The sequence below is a fragment of the Hydra viridissima genome, unplaced genomic scaffold (assembly GCF_058129835.1).
Source record: "Hydra viridissima isolate aposymbiotic clone 2 unplaced genomic scaffold, HvirCarnegie_v1 scaffold_2, whole genome shotgun sequence".
NCBI classification, from domain to species: domain Eukaryota; kingdom Metazoa; phylum Cnidaria; class Hydrozoa; order Anthoathecata; family Hydridae; genus Hydra; species Hydra viridissima.
In genome coordinates, this window is record NW_028324301.1 from 20852190 (window position 1) to 20872817 (window position 20628).

The 20628-nt window shown below is 30.4% G+C and overlaps 2 protein-coding genes across 3 annotated transcripts; both read left to right on the plus strand.

Annotated features, from left to right (window-relative positions):
- The first annotated feature begins 2094 nt into the window (after positions 1-2094).
- LOC145184879 (dual serine/threonine and tyrosine protein kinase-like) lies at positions 2095-6813 on the plus strand. 2 transcript variants are annotated; one of them, XM_080060661.2, is made up of 6 exons: positions 2095-2793; positions 3413-4270; positions 4603-4653; positions 4831-5378; positions 5457-5703; positions 6027-6813. In XM_080060661.2, exons 1-6 carry the CDS (start codon positions 2152-2154, stop codon positions 6534-6536), a joined length of 2856 nt encoding a protein of 951 aa, XP_079916787.2. In that variant the 5' UTR covers positions 2095-2151; the 3' UTR covers positions 6537-6813. The 2 variants fall into 2 exon arrangements, with proteins under 2 accessions (XP_079916787.2, XP_079916803.2); XM_080060677.2 differs by lacking the exon at positions 4603-4653.
- Positions 6814-10000: 3187 nt separating this feature from the next.
- Positions 10001-15441, plus strand: LOC145192606 (N-acetylglucosamine-6-phosphate deacetylase-like). Its single transcript, XM_090079994.1, has 8 exons — positions 10001-10598; positions 12970-13109; positions 13365-13419; positions 13497-13709; positions 14054-14281; positions 14629-14758; positions 14883-14929; positions 15105-15441. The coding sequence occupies exons 1-8, from the start codon at positions 10358-10360 to the stop codon at positions 15311-15313; spliced, it is 1263 nt and encodes a 420-aa protein (XP_089936120.1). The 5' UTR covers positions 10001-10357; the 3' UTR covers positions 15314-15441.
- The last annotated feature ends 5187 nt before the right edge of the window (positions 15442-20628 follow it).

Consider the following 20628-nt stretch of genomic DNA (forward strand, 5'->3'; position numbering starts at 1 on the left):
GTCAATATTCTTGATGAATCTCAAACTTAATTATCCTGTCAAATAATCCAGCACACCATACTATATTTCATCCTTGTCTGATAAAGCTTTATTTAAACTAACAAATTTTGCAAGTTTTGAAAATGCAAGCTGACTGGCACTCAATATTTAATGAACTTCCAATAAAGAAAGTTGTTTAGAAAAATTTAATTAAGAACTTAACTACTTTTTGTGCTGTTTATAAATTTTTATTTTAAACTATTTCAACGTGTAAAAATTTTGAATCGGCTTGGGTAAAAGTAGCAGCATGGAAAAGTACGGGACAACTAAGAAGGTAACAGAAAAAAGTCAGCCACAGCAAATTAAAATATTTATAATTAACTAACGTGACAGGTACTAAAGTTCTAAAACTTGATTTCAAAAAGATCAGAAGAGTAACTTTCCGGCATTCCCTCCCCCCCTCCCTTTCTCCAGTCTCATTGCTTATTTGCAACTTATCATTTATATTTTATATTTATTTATTTCACAACTTATTTAACGAAAATTTTAATGAATATTTCAAACAAAAAAAAAGTGGCACTTTTTAAAACTTTGTTTATAATAAAAAAAATTGTCATTTTTGAAAAATGGAAAATTAGTTAGCACTCCCTCAGACAACTCCACCCCAAAATAAAGATTTTAGCTTATCCAGCGAGTATGTGGGATAGTAATAATTCAACTAAATACTGATTTTCTTTATTTAGCACTTCTTTTGAATTTTCATCAGTATTAATAATTCGCGATACTTGTGGTCTCGGTGAATTCCTGCCATTTAATGTAATAAAATATTAATTATCTGAATTTCATTTTCTCGCTATCTAATCGCCCTCTTTTTTAAGAAGATTATTTATAAACAGCGAGATTATTATAATACAGTATGTACGCTACGGGCGTCGTTAAGAATAAAATATTTCAGGGTTTTATTTTCCTGAGACTCAATCAGCCTGGATGATGCAAACTTTTAATCAGCACGTCTAAAAACTTTTAATTGTTGTAGCTGGATAATCTTTTTTTTTTTCTAAATTTGATTTCACGAAACCGTCACAGTTTGTATTTGGTTTTCATACCGTACAATTGTGATTTTAAATTTAAACATATTCTATTTCTCAATTTATTTTAGTACCGAAAACAGTCGTATATTCAAATTACTTATCGTTGTCATTTTTTATTTTCATCTCTTTCAATCGTGGTAATCATTATTAATTAACACTTTAAAAAATCACCCTGTGGTTAAAAATGGACAGTCCTTTTAATACTGTATATCAGTTAAAGCCTTACGGAAACGACAGGTGTTACGGCTCTCACAAAAAATGTCATTTCCGAAGGTTAAAAAGAAACTTTAAGGCACATCTATAAAAATAATATTTAGCTCTCTAGAATGATTATAATAATCGGAATTTCCATATTACCCTATATTTACATTCTACTGTACCATTAGCTTAAAGTATGAAACAAATAACACAATTTTTAGACCGTAAAAATAAACTTAAAAGTCTGATATTAAATTAAAATTAAAAAAAAAAGGGGTTGAAATTCTTGTCAAAAATTGTATACTTAAATTTTTTTTTTTTTTTCGTAACTAGAGACAATGGTTCAGCTTGGAAAAAGTTATTAGAGTAGATATAACTTTAATATGTTGTACACACACACACACACACACACACACACACACACACACACACACACACACACACACACACACACACACACACACACACACACACACACACACACACACACTTATATCTAGTTTAAGGTATATAGTCTGAACAAAGATTTCTTTTGAATCAAATCTAGAATTGCTTATGTTGCTGAATAATCAATAAAACTTCACAAAACTTTTAAAAAAATGTATAAATCCTAAAACTATTCACCTTTAATTTTAACAAAAATTTCTTTTTTTTTTTGTTATTTTTATGTATTTACTTACAATATATAGATTTCTTGGTGTTGGTGTAATAGAGTGAGAGGAATTAGTATAAATAACCATAGTATTTCAAGCTTTTATATTAATATTTTCTCTATTTTGTTTATTATAGCTTTTTTTGAAGCTAGTAATCTTCTCTTTTTTTTAGAATGATTATAAAATATGAATACACTATAGAATTACATGTTTGAAAATTATCTTCAAAGATGTCTGCTAATCTTCCATATGAGTTGACAAAGTTTAGAGAACATACTAAGCTTCTTAAACAAGTGAAAAAAGAAACTGACCGAGCATTCTATGAGATTCAGCAATCTGGTCAGTTTCCACAGGAAACACTTCGTGCTTATCTTTTACCTGAAGATGAATATCATGAGTTAGCTAATATTTGTGAAAAGCCACCTACAATAATTGTTCTTGGAACATCTTGCTATGCAAAAGTTTGTGCAATAAATGAACTAGTTGGTGAACCAATTCTTCCTATTGTAGACGATGGTGATAAGTCTACAATGTGGCGAATGGTTCGATTTAAACATGGTTATTATTCTACACTAAGTCTAGTTTTGCCAGATAGTTATGAATTAGCTGCTGCACTTGACGCTTATGAAGGAACATGGCGATCTGTTCCACGTGCAGATTTAGAACTTCGAGGTCGTGACCGCTGGGATCCAGCACTAACAGCAGCTGTAGCTGAAGTCAGTTTGGATCATCCATTATTAAAAACAGGAGCTGAAATAATTTGTTCACCATCTAATTCAGGAAGTTGTGTAGAACAAGTATTTAAAGCTTGTGTAGCAGATATCCTGCCAATTATTATATTTGCAACTGATACAGATGTTCTTGAACAAAAGGTATTATTCAGTGGTATTATTGATGTTTTTGATAACTTTGCTATGTAGTTCTTTCTTCATTGTTTTCCTAACTTTTTTTAAAACATTAGCATGAAGTCTGTGCATGTAGGCTAGAAACAGTTATTTTAAAATTTCATGCTAAATAAAGAAAAATCTGGTTCTAAGGTTTGGGTATTCAATTGTTTATCAAGTGAGTTCAGGTCTTTTAAGTTAAAAGTTGCAGTATTTTAGTAATATATTGCGTGACTTTAAATTAAAAATTTGATAAAGAATATAAACAAAAAGGAAATATAATCCAACTTGTTAAGCATGAAATCAATGTAGCTAAAGTAAGATTCTAGTTTAAAAAGTTGTGGTTAAAATGTAAGTAGGTAGCTATAAATATAATACCCTAATTGCTTGAGGTTCAATAATAGAAAAGTTGTGAGTTTAATGTTCTAAATAAAGTAGTCTATTTGTACTAAAAAAATATGATAAATACATTAGTTTTAAAAATATCTTAGTCTTTTAGTGGTATAAGTATAACTTTTTAGTATTACAATAATTTTATTTTGGTATTACAATAATTTTATTATACTTTAGTATTAAAAAGCTATGAAGTATGCTTTCTTGTGTATAGGACTTGGATGAACTTGCTCAAATCAATTCATTTGCAATGAATCACTTACCTATATTTTTCATTAAAGTACCATCTCGAGCAAACTATGAATTAACTGAATCTCTTCAAGATACCACCAAACAGACTTCTTTTAACATGAGCACTGAATCACCATTATATACTCAACTTTGCAATTTAGGTTTTCTTATAAAAGAAACAGTAGTTACACAAGAGGGAATGCAAAACACATGTAGTGATTTTAATAGCTCTATATCAGTTATTAAAAGCATAACCCCAAAGAGTGCTCTTATTGAAGACTTTTCTTTATTTCCTTGCTTTTTAATGTTTGTTCGACAAGTGTTACAATATCATATTATTGCTGCTGCATGTGTCTTAAATGATGCACACACAAGGTGTCTTGGTATGTTCATAAATTCTGCCTTTGATATGGCTCGTGACATAAATGTAACTCCTAAAAGAATATCTTATGCACGTTCAAAAGAAGCTGAGTTATTTCAATCTCTTATTAGTATTGCAAATAAAAAGCAAGAAGAAATAAGAGAAGTAATTCGAAATACTATCGAAGTTTTGAGTCCACAATTACAAGAAGAGGCTGGCCTTTTAAAACTCCAAGGTGTTACATTTAAGCAAAACTATGAACTTACAGATGTTGAGGATCTTGAAAAATGCATCCAGCAAGTGCAGGAGCTTGTTTTGAGTAGACTGAATCAATCAGTTGCTGGTAAGTTAATTAGTTCAGTTGAGTATCTTAAAGAAAGTTATGTTGGTACCTTGACAAGGTGTTTGACAAGTCTTGAAAAAGCTGATGCTGAGTTTGCAAGAGAAAGTGGAGTTGTTGCTTCTGTAGCATTAAAACAAGTATAAAAAAAATTCTTTCTATTACTTTTTTTTTCATTTGTGGGTTTTGTACCCTGTTTATTAATCAATGATTGTGCCCCCCTTTTTTCTGATGTGATAACTATAACTTCTGATATTTGATGCATCATATTCTTGAGTTAAATTATGTAAGAATGTATTAAATTTACAAAAACCCACTCACAGTTTCTCTTTGCACTTTGTTTACCCTTTGTTCATAGAGAACATTATTAATTCATAATGGTCATGGTTTATTGGTCATATTATTTCACAAAAATGTACTCTCATTGTTCATGGTTTTGAGCCTTGATAAAACACACATCTTGTATTTATAGAACAGAAAAGAAACACCTTTAACACCTTGCGCTAGTGTTCATTTCAAAGAGGTGCGACTAATTTGTTTATATTAAAATAATATAAACATAAATTAACTTCTGTCAGCATTTTTGTTACTCTATTAATCATTCTACATAGTCATGTCACTAAACACTAATTATGTATCTATATTCTTGTGATTAGTTTCATTGAAGATTTAGTTTTAAAGTGTGATTGTTCATTTAAAGGTTTTAGATGCAGCCTACCAGGTGGAAGTTACTGTGCAGGCCAGTTTTTCATTCACACGTCTCTTGTGGGAAAAACTTAAACAAGCTGTTCAGATGCTTCCAGGAAAAAATTCTCCTGTTTTAGATTCAGCATGGAAGAGAAAAGTTGCCGCTGATGTTATTCGATGTATAAGTGAATCTAGACTTGCAAAGAATATATGTTCACAATTTCGTGCCCGCCTTATGCGTTCACATGAAGCTTTTACCCATTCCATGAGAGTTTTGGAAATGCGACACAATGGCAGACTAGAAAAGAAAGAAGAACAGCGTTTAAAGCTAAGGAAGGTTTTTGCTCCTCGTGTCGCAAGATGCGTTCTTGAGAGTACTTCATTACGAGATTTAGTGTTGTTCGGGATGCCACAACTTGGGCGGGAAATTGGCCGTGGTCAGTATGGTGTTGTTTATGCATGTGATAAATGGGGAGGCAGGGGACCATGTGCCATTAAATCTGTTGTTCCTCCTGATGACAAGCATTGGAATGATTTAGCTCTTGAGTTCTACTACACAAGGTACTTTTGTTAACGTTATCTTTATTTTTAGTCCTTATCAAAAATTTAATTTGATAATTAGCATTTCCCTTTTGATAGAGCTATTCCTGAACATGATCGAATTGTTCAAATTCGCGGATCAGTTATTGACTACACATATGCTGGAGGCAGTTCACCAGCTGTGCTGTTAATAATGGATAGGTTGCAAAGAGATTTATATGCTGGTATAAAATGTGGAATGAGTTTTCGAAGTCGCTTACAAGTTGCTATTGATGTTGTTGAAGGACTAAGATATTTACACAGTCAAGGTTTGATACATCGAGACATAAAACTCAAAAATGTCTTAGTAAGTTAATTTTCCATATCAGCTGCTTAAAAATGGTAAACTTTTTAAGGTTTCTAAACTGTTTGATGATTTTAAGTTTGGTTTTCAAAAACCTAAAATAATTGAGAAAATTTATTTATTAAAAAAGAAGAACTTTAATACGTTTAATACTTGAATATGATTGGTTATTTGATTGGTTAATTATGTTGTATCTGCAATTAATTGGTTGTATTTTAACTTACTGACAGATTTGTACTTAAATGGAAGATAAATGCATCTATACAACAAAAATTTATACTGCAGACAGGTTATATTGCATAAGCAATTACTTTTTTTTTTTTTAGCTTGATTCAAAGAATCGAGGCAAATTAACTGATCTAGGTTTCTGCAAACCTGGAGCTATGATAAGTGGCTCGATTGTTGGGACTCCTATTCATATGGCCCCTGAACTTTTTTCTGGACGTTACGATCAATCTGTTGATGTTTATGCCTTTGGCATATTATTTTGGTACATATGTGCAGGCAGTGTCCGACTTCCTGGCTCCTACGAACAATGTGCGAGTAAAGATCAGCTTTGGAATTCCGTACGTAAAGGCGTGAGACCTGAACGTTTAGTTCATTTTGACGATGAATGCTGGAACTTAATGGATCAGTGCTGGGCAGGCGATTATGTAGCTCGTCCTCTACTGGGAAATATTCAACCTCGGCTCATTATTATAAAAGAAAGGATAGAAGTTCGCGATGCACAAAAACGCCAATCACGTCCTAATTTACGAACGCGATCGGCAGTTAGTCAGGAACATCCAGGTGTTTCTCCCTCTCGTGTAATGCAGATCCCGTTGCAAAACGATTAGTAGCAGAAATGTGTTTTTGTAGTGAGCGATCAGCTATTCTATCATGCTAAACAGAACTAGACTTAAAACTCTTTTATACAATGATATAAAAAAGAAAATTTTTTTATATATCTTTCAATTTTTTGTGACATACTGACTTAATCTAGCTAGTTTTTTTTTTTTTTTTTTCTAAAATTCATTTACATTTATTTTTATAACCCTGTAATATATAATGAATATAAAGATTTATGTACCCATGCATCTTTTGTAAAACAATAGAATAAATATTATCCAAAAACATTAGTTTTCAAACATTCCTATGTGAGAGTTGCACAAAATTTATAATTTATTGCATAAAAAGAAACCTAAAATACATAACGTTTGTAAACTGTTTGTTAAGGATATGTTCGTATGACACCACTAAAATCTCTCACTTATTAACAATCAGGCGATATTGCTTACTTATTTATCGGAATAAACGAGCACCTGAGTCTTTACTATTTTTAAGGCAAGATCTCACTTCACCCCATTTATACAAATAGTATGTATTTTATAGAGCAATAATAGTAATCGGAATATCAGGCCATCCGTTCTTCTTGGAAGAAATAATGAAATGTTATTTGGGGAGTTAAAGATAAAAGTTTGGTAAAAGGAGACTCTAAAACATTTTAATCACAGTGCTTTATTTAAAATTTAAGTTTCTAGCACAGATTAGTTAATTCTATTGATAAGAATTTCTCAAAAATTTACAGCTGCAACTAAATGATTTCTACAGAAGCAGCCCAGTTCAAGTATGTAGACCCAGGGGATCCCTGATACATCGGACATTTTTTGGTGCATCTATAATTCTATAGTTAAATAACTGCTTAGTTTTCTATGTTATTCGTGGTTTATAAAAACATCGTTCTTAACAGTATGAATTTTTATCACAAAATCAGTTTGTGTATTTCAAAATTTAATTATTCTGCATGCATGAACGCATAATAAACATTGAATTATAACACATTGAATGTTTGTATTGATTTTTTTTTTAAAGATTTTTAAGAAATACTCGCCCAATATTTTAGTTACCATCAAAGAATTGATAGACAATCAAATAAGTAGGTTTCTAAAAAATCAGTAGGTGCCATAGAAGTATTTCAAATACGTGAAGAAGGATTACAAACGCATTATTTATGCATTTGTAATTATATATCCATTATGTATGCATTTATTAGCATATTAAAGTTCATTACAAAAACGTTTCGTCAAAAATACTTGAAAGAGCTCATGCAAGCTTTCATAAACGCTCATTGTGATGGAACTGTTCTTTTCATCAATAACTAAACTATTCAGCTGAGGCCACTTGTCAATACAGCGCTTTAGGAAAAAAGCAATCTGACTGAACTGCTTTGCTGTTTGAGTTGTCGCCTCGAAAAAAAATATTAGTTGTCATTTATAACCTGCGAATGTTAAACTATTCAAGACCAGCACTGTAATCGCCCCCAAAGTCTCAATACGAGAGATCTTCTTTAAGAAACCCAGTTGAGATTCCCAGAATCTAAGCAATACTAAGATTCCAGTCCCTGATGTCTACATCAGCTTTTTTGGGAGGATCAGTTTTACTCGCGCAGTGAGATATCATTGTCTACATAAATGCTCCCATATTTCCTCTATGATTTCCTCCATGATTTCCCCTATTGCCTTCCTCATTGTTTCCAGGTTGCCTTCATAATTTCTTCAATGATTGTCTCCAATATTGCTCGCTTGGTTGTATTTAGCACAACTCAATCAAAATATGAAAGCCCTACTAATACTAAACTAGTGTTCAGTTGAGTACAACTTTTTGTTGCCAACAACTCTTTCATATAACTATATTTGTTATTAAGGAAGAACGCATTATCAGCACAACCAGTTTGTCTATTGACCAACTGGTTGTGCTGATAAGTGGGTGTACTGTGAGTGGGTTTTTGTAAATAAATTTAATACATTCTCATAACTATATGCAATTACAGTTAGATGATTACTGACCAACTTTTTATAAACGGGATCAAAGTTGCGCTCCTGCCTCAAAAGTGCTTCTAAGGCAGAAGAACAATGAACCTCTAAGATAGTGTGGTTTTCAGAGCTATACTTCAGGTTTCTTACGTTGAGTTCCTCACACAATCATTAACACAAGACTGAGAATGCTTCTCAGTTGTAATTCGAATTTGAGCACTTCAGCCATCAAATATCTGCTTGAACTTTTCCAGGAGGTTAGGCAGGAAAACCAACGCTAGGAACTGATAGTTATCTGGAATTATTATTTTGGACATTTTGTTTTTCATTTTTTTCATCATTTAGTGATTTATCAAAATATTGCCGCAATCGTTAAATGTTCGTTAAATTAATCGTTAAATTTCATGTTCTAAAAACAAATGATGATAAAATATTTTTTTTGCAGTTGCAAAATTTCAAACTTCATTATGATTGATTATATAAGTGTAGGTATTATTTTGAGTGATTTATGACTATAAAATTAGAGGGTAGGTATTATTTTGCGTGATTAAGGGTTTAAAAAACAATTCACAAAACAACAGGGAAAAAAAACATAATAAAACATAAAAAGTTAAAAAATGTTGTTTTATATCTTAAAAAATACACGTAAAAAATACTTTGTTTGTTCATTGCTACCTTAAATACCGATTTTGAAAATCGTCTTAAAAAAGGGACCATTTCATGATCTTAGTCCAGTACAAAATCGAAGGTTCGAATTTTTGTTAATAATCTTAAAATTCAGAATCGAACTTTTGTTTCGATTCGAATAATCGTAAAAAAGCTGCATTTTCGATCGATTTCGTTTTTCCGTTTTAAACGAATAGTAACTAATAAAGTACCCACTTTTTTATCATCCATTTGAATTAAATCAAATTTAAAGTGATTTATATATTTAGACACGATTCAGACATACGATTTAGACATACGATTTAGACATACGATTTAGACATACGATTTAGACATACGATTTAGACATACGATTTAGACATACGATTTAGACATACGATTTAGACATACGATTTAGACATACGATTTAGACATACGATTTAGACATACGATTTAGACATACGATTTAGACATACGATTTAGACATACAATTTAGACACAAGATTTAGACATACAAATTAGATATATGATTTAGAATATAAGATTCCAGAAAAATAACTGCGATACCTCTTACTTCTCATGTTATTTTATATTTTCCTTTGGAGACGTTGCGCAGAATTCGATTAAAGTTGTTAAACTTTATTACCTTTAACAAAATTTAAATAATGAATTTATGTATAAACATAAATTTGTTACACCAGTAGCTTTACTGTTTTAACGCTTAGAGAGTTCTACTTTAATTAAAGAAAATCTGATTTATCTTAATGATGTTGATTATTATTCGTTATTTTTCGTTAAAAACCGAAAGAAAAAAACTAAACGCCGATGGTTATTTATTTAAGGCTCATAAGCTAAGCGAATGAATCGTTTTTACGGGAGGCAAGGCATTACAAATATTTTTTAAAATCGATATAAACCATGTGATCACAATATTTACATTTTATTTATGTATCGGTTGTAGCTACTATTAAATTTGGAAAGGAAGGTAGGATGGTACAAAGAACCTGCCGATTTCAGGAAATCTAAATCTATACTTTTCTTTAGTTTCGTTTTCATAGTAAAAGTCTGCTTTTTCATCTATCAAGGTGTCATCTCCAAACAAAAAGGATAGTTATTGACAAAAATGTATAAAATACTAGCACTTTTGAGTTGTTTTTATGATTTAGTATTGTTTTATTTGCAAAAATTTATCTTCACAAAGTATTTAACATTACAGAAAAATGTTAGAAACTACAGAAACTGCCTTCAACAGCTTAAAGAATAAATCACAATTATTGGTTCAGTTTGTAAACTGTCGCATGCTCTTCAATAATGCAATTGTTAAAGAAGATTTCTGGGTTAGAGATGGTGTAATATTAAATCCTGAGAAAGTTTTTTTTGATGAGAAGATCTCAGCTGACATTCAAATAGATTGCAATAACATGATTATTGCTCCTGGTTATATTGATACTCAGCTGAACGGTATATGTAATCTTTTATACTTCGTTTCCTCCAAGATTAATGTTCTTAGCAGTAAGCATACACATAAATATGCACAAAATAAAAAAATAGTATTTTGTATATGTGTGTGTGTGTGTATATATATATATATATATATATATATACACACATCCATACACCCATACCACACCTACAAGGATGTGTATATGTATGTATGTATATACATATACAAAAAATTTTTTGCCTGAATTAGTTTTCCAAATGCCATCCTCAATGAATGTCAAAAGATTGTGCAATTATTGTTTGTCATGACCCTGGTAAATTTTATGCTGTTGGGATATCATAGAATAAATATATTCTGACGATCAAGCACTTCCAACAGTTACTATACAACAAGTAACTTACAAGGTTATGCTTTCAATTGCCAAGCAAAATAAAATTATCTTGCAAATACTCCTCAAATTTAGTTCCAATTAAAGAAAGTTGGTATCACAAAATCCATTTAACACTTAATCTGATTTAACGTGACTTATATTAAAAACATAAAGGAAAAAAACTGTTAAAAAAAGGTGATGTCATCAAGTTTCTTGCCTGAGGTTTTCTTAAGTTTTAAAAACAAAAAAAAAAAATTTGAGTGTGAAATCCATTGGAATTCTCATTTAGCTTGTAAACTCCCTATTGAGATGTTACTAGAATAATCTTAATCCAAAAGACTGCCCAATTTGATATTACAAAATAAAACCATAAAAATTTAATAGTTCTATCATTATAATCTGTCTAATATCCCTTAAATATTTTTAGAAGCTGTAAAATGTCACAATAATGAATGCAATAAAAATCACAGCGTTGTACTAATAACTACCTATCATAAAAATTCCATCTATTTCTAATAATGATTTTCAAATTTTAAAAGCAAAAATTTAAAAAAAAAAACCTTTTTAAACATGTTGAAAGAAAATAAAAAAAGAAACTTTTTTTTAACATGTTTCATAACGGCTACTAACACATGTGGATAAACTTTAAATAAGCTTTAGGAATTTTAGTTTTGAAAACAATTTTTCATTGAATTGAAAATGTTGAATTTCTTAGTAAAAAAACTTTCTCTTTTTGATATGCAAGATAAATATCAGAAAAAGATCAGAAAGACAATAACGATTGGCAAAGAATGTTCAAGTTAGTAGAATTTGAAGATTAGGAATTGAAAGCAAGATGAGACAGATTCTTTTTAAAAGCTTTCCAAATGGCTGTTTACATTTCCTCATAATTGATAGAAAATGGGTTTAAATTTTTTTCCATATGCAGCAAAGGAAGTTTTTGCATCAAACTTTACAATTAAAATTAGATAAAATTAGATAATAACCCTGACAACCAAAATGTGTAAGATAATTCTGGCAATCTGGAAATAGATGGAAATTAAATAAATGCAACCCTAAAGTGCAACTAGTGAAATTGAGAAACAAAAACAACCAGAAAACAAACAAAAAACATAAATTTTAGTAATCAATGATGCAAGGTTTTTCTAAGCAGCACTTTCAATCTTGAAATAGATTGAAAGTGCTGCTCATAAATAAGCATCACACCAAAAGCAAAGATTTTTTCGCTCCTAAAAAACTGTCTGTTACTAGAAAAATAAGCAAAGTTAAAAGTTTACTTTGGATACTTTTAGTGGTCATAATCATTTCATTGAATTTACCATTTTTGTTTAAAAAAAACAAACCTTTTTCTAATAAGTTCTAGGATAATAACTTTATAATATTATGAATGCTCAATAATACAGAATCTCAAAATAGTGACTTTCTTAACATTGAAATCAAATTTTAGCGTGAGATTGTACCTAAAATTCTTACAAAGGAACAATAAGTAGTTTCTTTAATGTTTTTCATTTAAAGCTTGTTATACTACTTATATTATTTTTCTGATTTAAGTAATGTTTATTAATTTATAATTAAATAAAATATCTTTGTTTAGATTATTACAATAATATTTATAACTTCGATATCAACTTTTCAGTCTCATAATGCAATATGAATGATAACACTGCCTCAATTCTTAAGCTTGAATTTTTAAAAAAAACTTCTGCATAAAATCATTTTTACATGAAAAGTTTTAACAAAAATTAATTAGGCAACTGTTTATGAATAAATCTAAAAAAATTTTATTTAAATCTAAAGTTGAGATGTTTAAAAAATAATATTGCAATGAGTAGTTTTTTTTTTTTATTTTAAGAAAAAAGCTTTGATAAGTTATGAGTATACATGGTTTACTTATGTTTTTAAAAAAGTTTTTTTTTAAATTATAAAAACTTCAATCAAATGGTTTTATTATTATTTTAAGTGGGTAGTTTAACAATAATTCAGTGGGAACAAAATATTATTGACTTTGTTTTATACAGGTGGCTTTGGCTATGACTTCTCTTCTAATATTGACTCTCTGGAGGATGGCTTAAATATTGTTTCAAAGGGTATCTTAAAACATGGTGTAACATCATTCTGTCCAACATTGGTTACTTCTCCAGCAAACATCTATCGACAGGTAAAAAAAAAAACAATGTAAAAATACTCTGTGCCAAGAATTAAATTAGAATCAAGTAAATAGAGTTTATTACAAAAAAGGGCTGAGTAGTTTGGTTTACCAGTAACAAGCTACAAATAACAAAAGATTGACTTAGAGCATTAATTTCTTTTTGAATTACTTTTAGTCATTCTTTCATTACACTTTAAATTTAATCTTTAATCAGCTTTTTTAGTTGTTTTTTTTAAAATATTTTTTCAAATATTTTTTATTGAGGCATTACCTATATTGATGAAAAGGAAAGGTGGTCGAAATGGAGCTGAAATTCTTGGTATAGTTAATAAATTTCTTTTAAATTTTTTATATTTTAGTTTCTTCTTTTACAGATATAAAGTTATTCTGTTTTAGGTGCCCATTGTGAGGGGCCATTTATAAACATAGAAAAAAGAGGAGCTCACGACCCAAACTATATTAAATCAAATGCTATCGGAGGCATCCAAGTTTTAGAATCAACTTATGGTTCACTTGATAATATTGCTATTATAACTGTAGCTCCAGAGCTTCCTGGAATCATTGATTGCATCCCCTTACTTGTGAATCAGAATATTGTTGTATCCATTGGTGAGTTAACATTTAAATTAGGTGTTGTTAAAACATATTTGTCTATAATGTGTAGATCTTTAAAAATTCAGGTTCTTTTTTTGGTAAATTTCATCGGAATTTTTATTTAATTTAATTTTTTTTGCTTAAGTCATTTTCTGCTATAATTTATTTGATACTGTATTTAATTATCTAATAAGATTAGAAACATTAAAAATAATTTCTTTAAATAAGGAAAAGCTTTTCTTTCAGATCATTTCAAAATGTTTGCACTCCACCTCTAATGAAACTAAGAAATTCTTTTTTTTCCACTAACTTTATAACTACTATTATTTAATAATTTTAATCTATTACTATTTGATAAGGTCATTCTACTGCAACTTTGTGTCAGAGCGAGAGTGCTGTGTCTCAGGGTGCTTCTTTTATTACACATCTTTTTAATGCAATGCTTCCATTCCATCATCGTGACCCTGGAATGGTTGGCGTTTTGACTAGTAATGTAACAGAAAAAACTGTCTTCTATGGTATGATAACTGATGGTATACATACACATCCTACAGCACTGCGAATTGCACACCGAAGCCATCCTAAAGGTCTTTAATTTTATGATTGTTTTATGAAACACTTAAAAATAACTTCTATTAATTTTTAAAAATGATAATAAATGGAATTATCATTATAATGTAAAGTCCCCCATTTGCTATGGTGTCTAAATGTCTGTAATGGTAAAAGTGGCGCTGCTCTTGATAAAAATGATGTTTTTTTGAATAAACGATTTATAAATAAATAGGTGTTGATTTCATTTTTTCATTTTGTTTAACTGTTAATGTTTTCTTTTTTTAAGGTTAACAACTAAAAGTATAAAGTGACAAATGAAATTAAAGTTAAAATCAAAATTGATAAATGTTTTATGTATTCACTTACATTTTTTTTTTTTCAGGCATTGTACTTATAACTGATGCAATCGCTGCTTTAGCTCTATCACCTGGTACCTATAAACTAGGAACAATGTCTGTTGAAATATCTGAGAAAGATGCTAAAATTGCTGGTACAAACACTCTTGCTGGAAGGTACATATTTATTTTTTGAGTTTGAAAAACATTAGAACTTTTTTTTTCAAGGAGACAGTTTTTTAAGGAGTGAAGTAGTTTACTTTAAGGAAATAATACTTTTTGTTATGCATTTTTTACACAGTGTGTGCAGCATGGACAGATGTGTCTACCATTTCAAAAACCAAACAGGTAAAAAAACTTTCAGTAACCTTTTAGTTTAGATTTATTAAATAGTATTGTTGTAAAATAAATTTAGGTATATAAAATGTTTTCGTATGTAAAATAAATTCGTTACCAATAATATACTTGTTAATAACATTTACAAATTTTGAAATAAAAAAATGTAAAAAGACTTTATTTATAGAATGTTCCCTCGTTGATGCCATCGAAGCTGCAACATTGCACCCAGCTCAATTACTTGGAATATCCAACCGTAAAGGTACATTGGATTTCGGCACCGATGCTGACTTTATTTTTCTTGATGACGAGTTAAATGTTCATGCCACTTTCATTGCGGGAGATTTGGTTTGGAATAGTGAAAAAATGTCCTATTTGTCCAAAATTTATAATTGACATCCTTAGAAGTAGAAAAGGATTTTAATATAAATAGTTTTTAAATTTTCAAAATATCGTAGAAATACGTCAAATTATTTGGTTTTTAAACAATTTTTTAAATTATAATAAACTATTTTTATTTCTAATCTGATATTTTTATGTAGTTATTTTATGCAGTTATTTTATGTAGTTGTTGAGAGATATTCACTGATTTTGATTGAGTTCTTTAGAACAGACTTTAAAGAATATAGTGAAAAGTCATCCCAGAATAATATTGGATAGAAAAGTTATTTCAGTTGAAAAGAGTGCGCCGTTATAAAAAGTAAACATCGAATTTGGGTAAATCCTTGATAAAAAATCGTATTAAAATAGACGCAAACACCCTAAACCCTTAGTTCATAAAAAGTGTTTTTTTTATCGTTATTTAGAGGTTCTTTTAAATAATATTTGTGCAATTTTTAAAACCGAACTGAAATTGGATTCCAGAATTAACTTATAACTTAAGTTCAATATTGAAGCTTGAGAAAATTGTGTTAAAACTTGAGAGCCAAATAAAAAGCCAAATAAACTTGAGAGTTTCGGGTTCGCACAATCAAGAATTTTTTTGCAAAATCCTAAGAAAGGCAAAGTTATCAACTGATTTATACAAAAAGCGTTTAACTCTATTGAAAGAGGTTGCGTGCACTCGCAAACTCAGAATTGTAATGCTTAAGTTCCTACAATTACTCAAAAAGAAGAGGTGCCGGATGTAATGCTTAAGTTCCTACAATTACTCAAAAAGAAGAGGTGCCGTAAAATGACTATTTTTATATATTTAAATGCGCATTGTTTGCGGAGATATGAGATAAATCATTTATAGGTGAAAAGAAAGGTTGACCCATTACCTTTCTATATTTCAGGATGTACATATATTCTAAATGACATATTTACGTTGACTTAAGTTTTAAATATTTTTCATGCAAAAATTTTATGTAAAAATTTTCTCAAAATTTTTCTTTTTAAATGAACTTCTCTGATGACCTTGTAAAATGTGTATACTTCTTGCTGACTTCATTACCGAACTTTAATCAAGTTTTTCAGGTATCGTTCAATATTTTCTAAATAAACTCTTTTGGGATAAAACTGTTGAGGCGTGTTCTCGCGTAACTGTATCATAGATGTAGCAATCGGCGAGTTGGAACCAGTTAAAGGAGCTTTAATACTCAGAGGATTGATAACGTGCTTGAAGATTATCAAATGCCTTTTGGCTTTTCTTAAAGTCGTCAAAAACAGCTTTCCCCTCAGATACTGATGGAAGTAATACCACAGGAAATTTTTCTTGAATATTTTTTTGAATAGATTTTAAGAAATTTTCAGTGTAATAATCCAAGAAGCGTTTGTTTGTTGGGAGTATTCTGTACCTTGTTTGCTTATCTTCAAATGTGGCGTGTTGTTGAGGGCTGACGTAAGGTGTATTAAAATCGAGACTAGAATTCTGCTCAGGATCTATTTTACTCGTGTATAAATATGGAAATAAGTGTTGTAAAGAATTGTAAGAGGTATCGTCTTTGTAACTTTGTGGTCGTTGAAGTTTGTAAATAGACAGTCTATTTGGGCCAAAATTAACGGTACTGAAAGTGTCTCTTATCTCAGGGTTATAAAAACTTGTTAGCGGCAGCGCTACTCGATATAAAGATTTAGGTCGATTAAATCTCTTTTTTGACCATAACGGCAGGTTAAGCCGTTGGTAAAACGTATTGGGGAAAGGAGCGCTGAGGTCGTTCTGAGGAAAATATTCTCTTGGAAACGTAAATTTGTATTCATTTTCTGGTCGTAAAGGCGTTAAATCTACAAAAGGTTTTGTAATTAAATTTTGAATGTTTTGCAAATTAAGAACATAGTTGAATGCCATCTTTTTGTCATAATTGCGAAGATATTGTGGAAATGGACGAAGAAACGACTTGGGCCGTGGTATGTAAGTGTTTGCACTCCGAAGACCATAATCAACATTTGGATTACTAAATGCATTATCCCAGGTATCAATTTTATTGTAACTTAACTCTAATGTAAAACTCACCATTGATATAAAAATACACAGAGCAATCATTTCTTTTTTTACCATTTCATAGTGATACAGTTTCTAATGATAGTTACTATATAAAAGAAACGTGCTGTGCAGTGGACCGCGATGGAGCTGTCTGTACTCAATGTGCGAGTCTTACTTTCATAAACCTTTTAGACTTCTGTCGACAAAAAATATTTTGAAAAAAATATAAATAAAAAATTGTTTGAACGTTAACTTTAAAATTTTGCAAAGCTGCTCACTTTGTTTTTTTAAAAAAAAAAAAAAATGATCCAAAAAAATTACGAGGGAAACGGTGTTTGAAACAAATATCTTATTCCAGCATTTCACTTTTTTTTTCTTTTCAGTATTATATTATTTAGCTTACTTTTCAAATTTAATGCTGCTATATGTGTTTCACTGAATTGATACTGTCATATGTGTTTAATTGAATTTGACTAAAAAACTTACGCCTTAACGTAGTAAGCCTTTGCGTCTCATTTTTTTCAATCGAGACGAAACAAGACGATCCTATAAGGTATGTCCCGTTGAAAGAAAGTCATCGAGACATGGTGTGCGCAAGAAAAAGTCACTGACACAAACGAGACAAGACAGCTGTCCCGGAATAGAATAATACTTTTAAAAATCTCCTATAAAAGTTGCTATTTTTACCTAATTTTAATAAAAGAATGAAGTATAACGATACCAAACGAGATAATGCTAACCAAAGAAAAAAAAACAACGAGATTTTATCGCTTTATTTTGCTCAGTAAAACCAATGTTTTTCTGATAACAAGTTGTGTTGCTTTCTATGTTTTTTTAATTTTTATCTTATTATTAGGAGTTCAGGATGAACAAATACGAGGTAATAGGTAGTGTGCGAAACTCGAAGCTCGAGTTCGAGTTAATTCAATAATTGAACACGAATCGAATGTGTTTGTTATCGAATATAATTCGTATTTCGAACTTTAATTCGGAATATCGCTGTGAAGGGCTAATAAAATATTACTAAAATGCTTCAAAATGGAGAACGAGAGAGTAAGAGTGTTATTTGGAATTATTTTGATTGGCGTAAAATAAACAAAGCCATATTTGGTTTTTGTAAAATTGGAAAATGCAGTCAAAAAATATTTAGTCCTACTTCATCTACAAATGGCTTATTTACTCACCTGAGAAGTTATCACAAGAAAGAATCAGCAGAGTGTGATAAAAAGGAAAAGAACCAAAAAGAATGAAGCAGGAAAAAAATAAAGCTGGAAAACAACTGTAAGTTTGTGTCACAGATCTGTAAGTTTGTGTCACAGATCTGTAAGTTTGTGTCACAGATCTGTAAGTTAGTGTCACAGATCTGTAAGTTAGTGTCACAGATCTGTAAGTTTGTGTCACAGATCTGTAAGTTAGTGTCACAGATCTGTAAGTTAGTGTCACAGATCTGTAAGTTAGTGTCACAGATCTGTGAGCAAAAAAAAAAAAACAAAATGGACGTTTCTTAAAGGAAAGCAAAAGCTGTTCAAAAATTTTTTTATAAAGTTATTTCTGATAAAGACCGTCTGAATGTCAATAACCCATAGGAATTTTTGAAATATTTCGAGAAACAAAACTTTTTATTGTTTTAAAGGAAATTTATCCCCCTTTCAAATAATATAAAAGTAGTTTTATCCCCCTTTCAAATAATATAAAAGTAGTTTTATCCCCCTTTCAAATAATATAAAAGTAGTTTTATCCCCCTTTCAAATAATATAAAAGTAGAAATATTGATTGTAAACAAAGAAAATGTATTCGCAAGTAGAAGTAAGAAAATTCATTTTAGAATAGGAGTTTAAAAATCGCTATGTTTCAATTACTTCTGTAGCAAAAAAAATTAAGGTTCAAAGGAAAACTGTCAGTCGTGTCATTAAATCGTGGAGTCGCGGATTGGAAAGAAAGTCAAGAAACTGAGAAAGAGGTCCATCAAGTTAAAAACTTGGTCAACAAGTGATGAACAAATGATGCAAAACCAGAGTACTCCGTTCTGGGTCCCGTAAGGATGTTCCCAAGAAGACAATCCGAAAAGTAAAAAAATAAATATGGCTTCAAAACATACAAGAAGTAGAAACTCCCTAGAAGGCCCCAACAGCAATTCATCAAAAGCCAAAAATGCGGTCGAATCTGCTACAAGAAAAGCTTTAAAGAAGTCAAAAGTGGATTATTATGGGTGATGAAGCCAACCCAAAAATAACGGTAAAATTGCGTAAAAATACGTAAAAACAGTACTTATCGATAACGGTAACCAAGCTTGACAGAGAAGAGGAAAACAGGATTTGCTCAGTGCAATAAATACAAAAACGTGACTAAGATGTCTTAAGGTAGCACCAGTAGAGCTAAAGTAAAGCTCACTTAAAGTGTTTTTATTTTTTGCAATAGTTTATATTTTAAATCTCATTAATTATGCGAAGATGCGGTAAAATGAGCGAAAACCGGAATTTCTGAGTAAAATGCGACTTTTTTTTAATGAAAAAATGTTTTTTAAATTGCTCAAAGCACATCAATGTGTCTTGTAGTTTATATATTTAGTATTTATGAATCTACTATCGAAACATTGTAATTTGTATCTTTTTTAAAATTTGTGATTCCACTAATTTCTTTCAGATCCTACTACCCGCTATCTCGCCAAACAAAAATTGGAGACTTTATTGAAGCGATAAAGTGACCTCCACAAAGTGTACAACAGTTGGAATTTGTCACCACCCTAACCCTGGCACTATTCCTCTCTAACCTTCCGTTTCACGTTATTGAAACTGTTGGCTTCAAAATACTGATGAATTATCTCTACACCCTAAAAAGTCCAACCACATCATCCAAATACAAGCTGTTTATCATATATCTCAATCCAAGAAGTGATGTAAAAAAGCATCTTCAGAGAGACATCCCGCATTGCGAAATGGCAGCTTTCACAACAGATGGGCTGTAAGAAATGGTGATTCCTTCGTCTCCCTTACATTGCATTATGTTACCAAATTTTTTGAACTTAAAAAGTTATCTTCTTAACACTTGCTTAACATCTTCTTAACACTTGCTTAACAAAGACTGTAGAAAACTCAGAAATACTATAATCAAGAAATGTTAATGATTTGCTTAAATGACCCACCAAAGTCCACTGGACTGGCAGGACATCAAGAAATGTGCGGCAGCAAATATAGAACCAGTCAAGATAATTTAGCCTCTGGTAACAATATGGATTTCCAACTTCATGATGCTTACGTTATTTCTTAGACTGAAATTTGGTTTACTGGTTGCTCTTGAAACCCTAGAC

Excerpts from the sequence above, each read along its gene's own strand:
- LOC145184879 (XM_080060661.2), top strand. The coding sequence starts at position 2,152 with ATGTCTGCTAATCTTCCATATGAGTTGACAAAGTTTAGAGAACATACT. Across the intron at positions 4,654-4,830 it reads CTAGTGTTCATTTCAAAGAG|GTTTTAGATGCAGCCTACCA; the intron begins GTGCGACTAATT and ends GTTCATTTAAAG. Across the intron at positions 5,379-5,456 it reads CTTGAGTTCTACTACACAAG|AGCTATTCCTGAACATGATC; the intron begins GTACTTTTGTTA and ends CCCTTTTGATAG.
- LOC145192606 (XM_090079994.1), top strand. The coding sequence starts at position 10,358 with ATGTTAGAAACTACAGAAACTGCCTTCAACAGCTTAAAGAATAAATCA. Across the intron at positions 13,110-13,364 it reads CAGCAAACATCTATCGACAG|GCATTACCTATATTGATGAA; the intron begins GTAAAAAAAAAA and ends TTTTTTATTGAG. Across the intron at positions 13,710-14,053 it reads GAATATTGTTGTATCCATTG|GTCATTCTACTGCAACTTTG; the intron begins GTGAGTTAACAT and ends CTATTTGATAAG.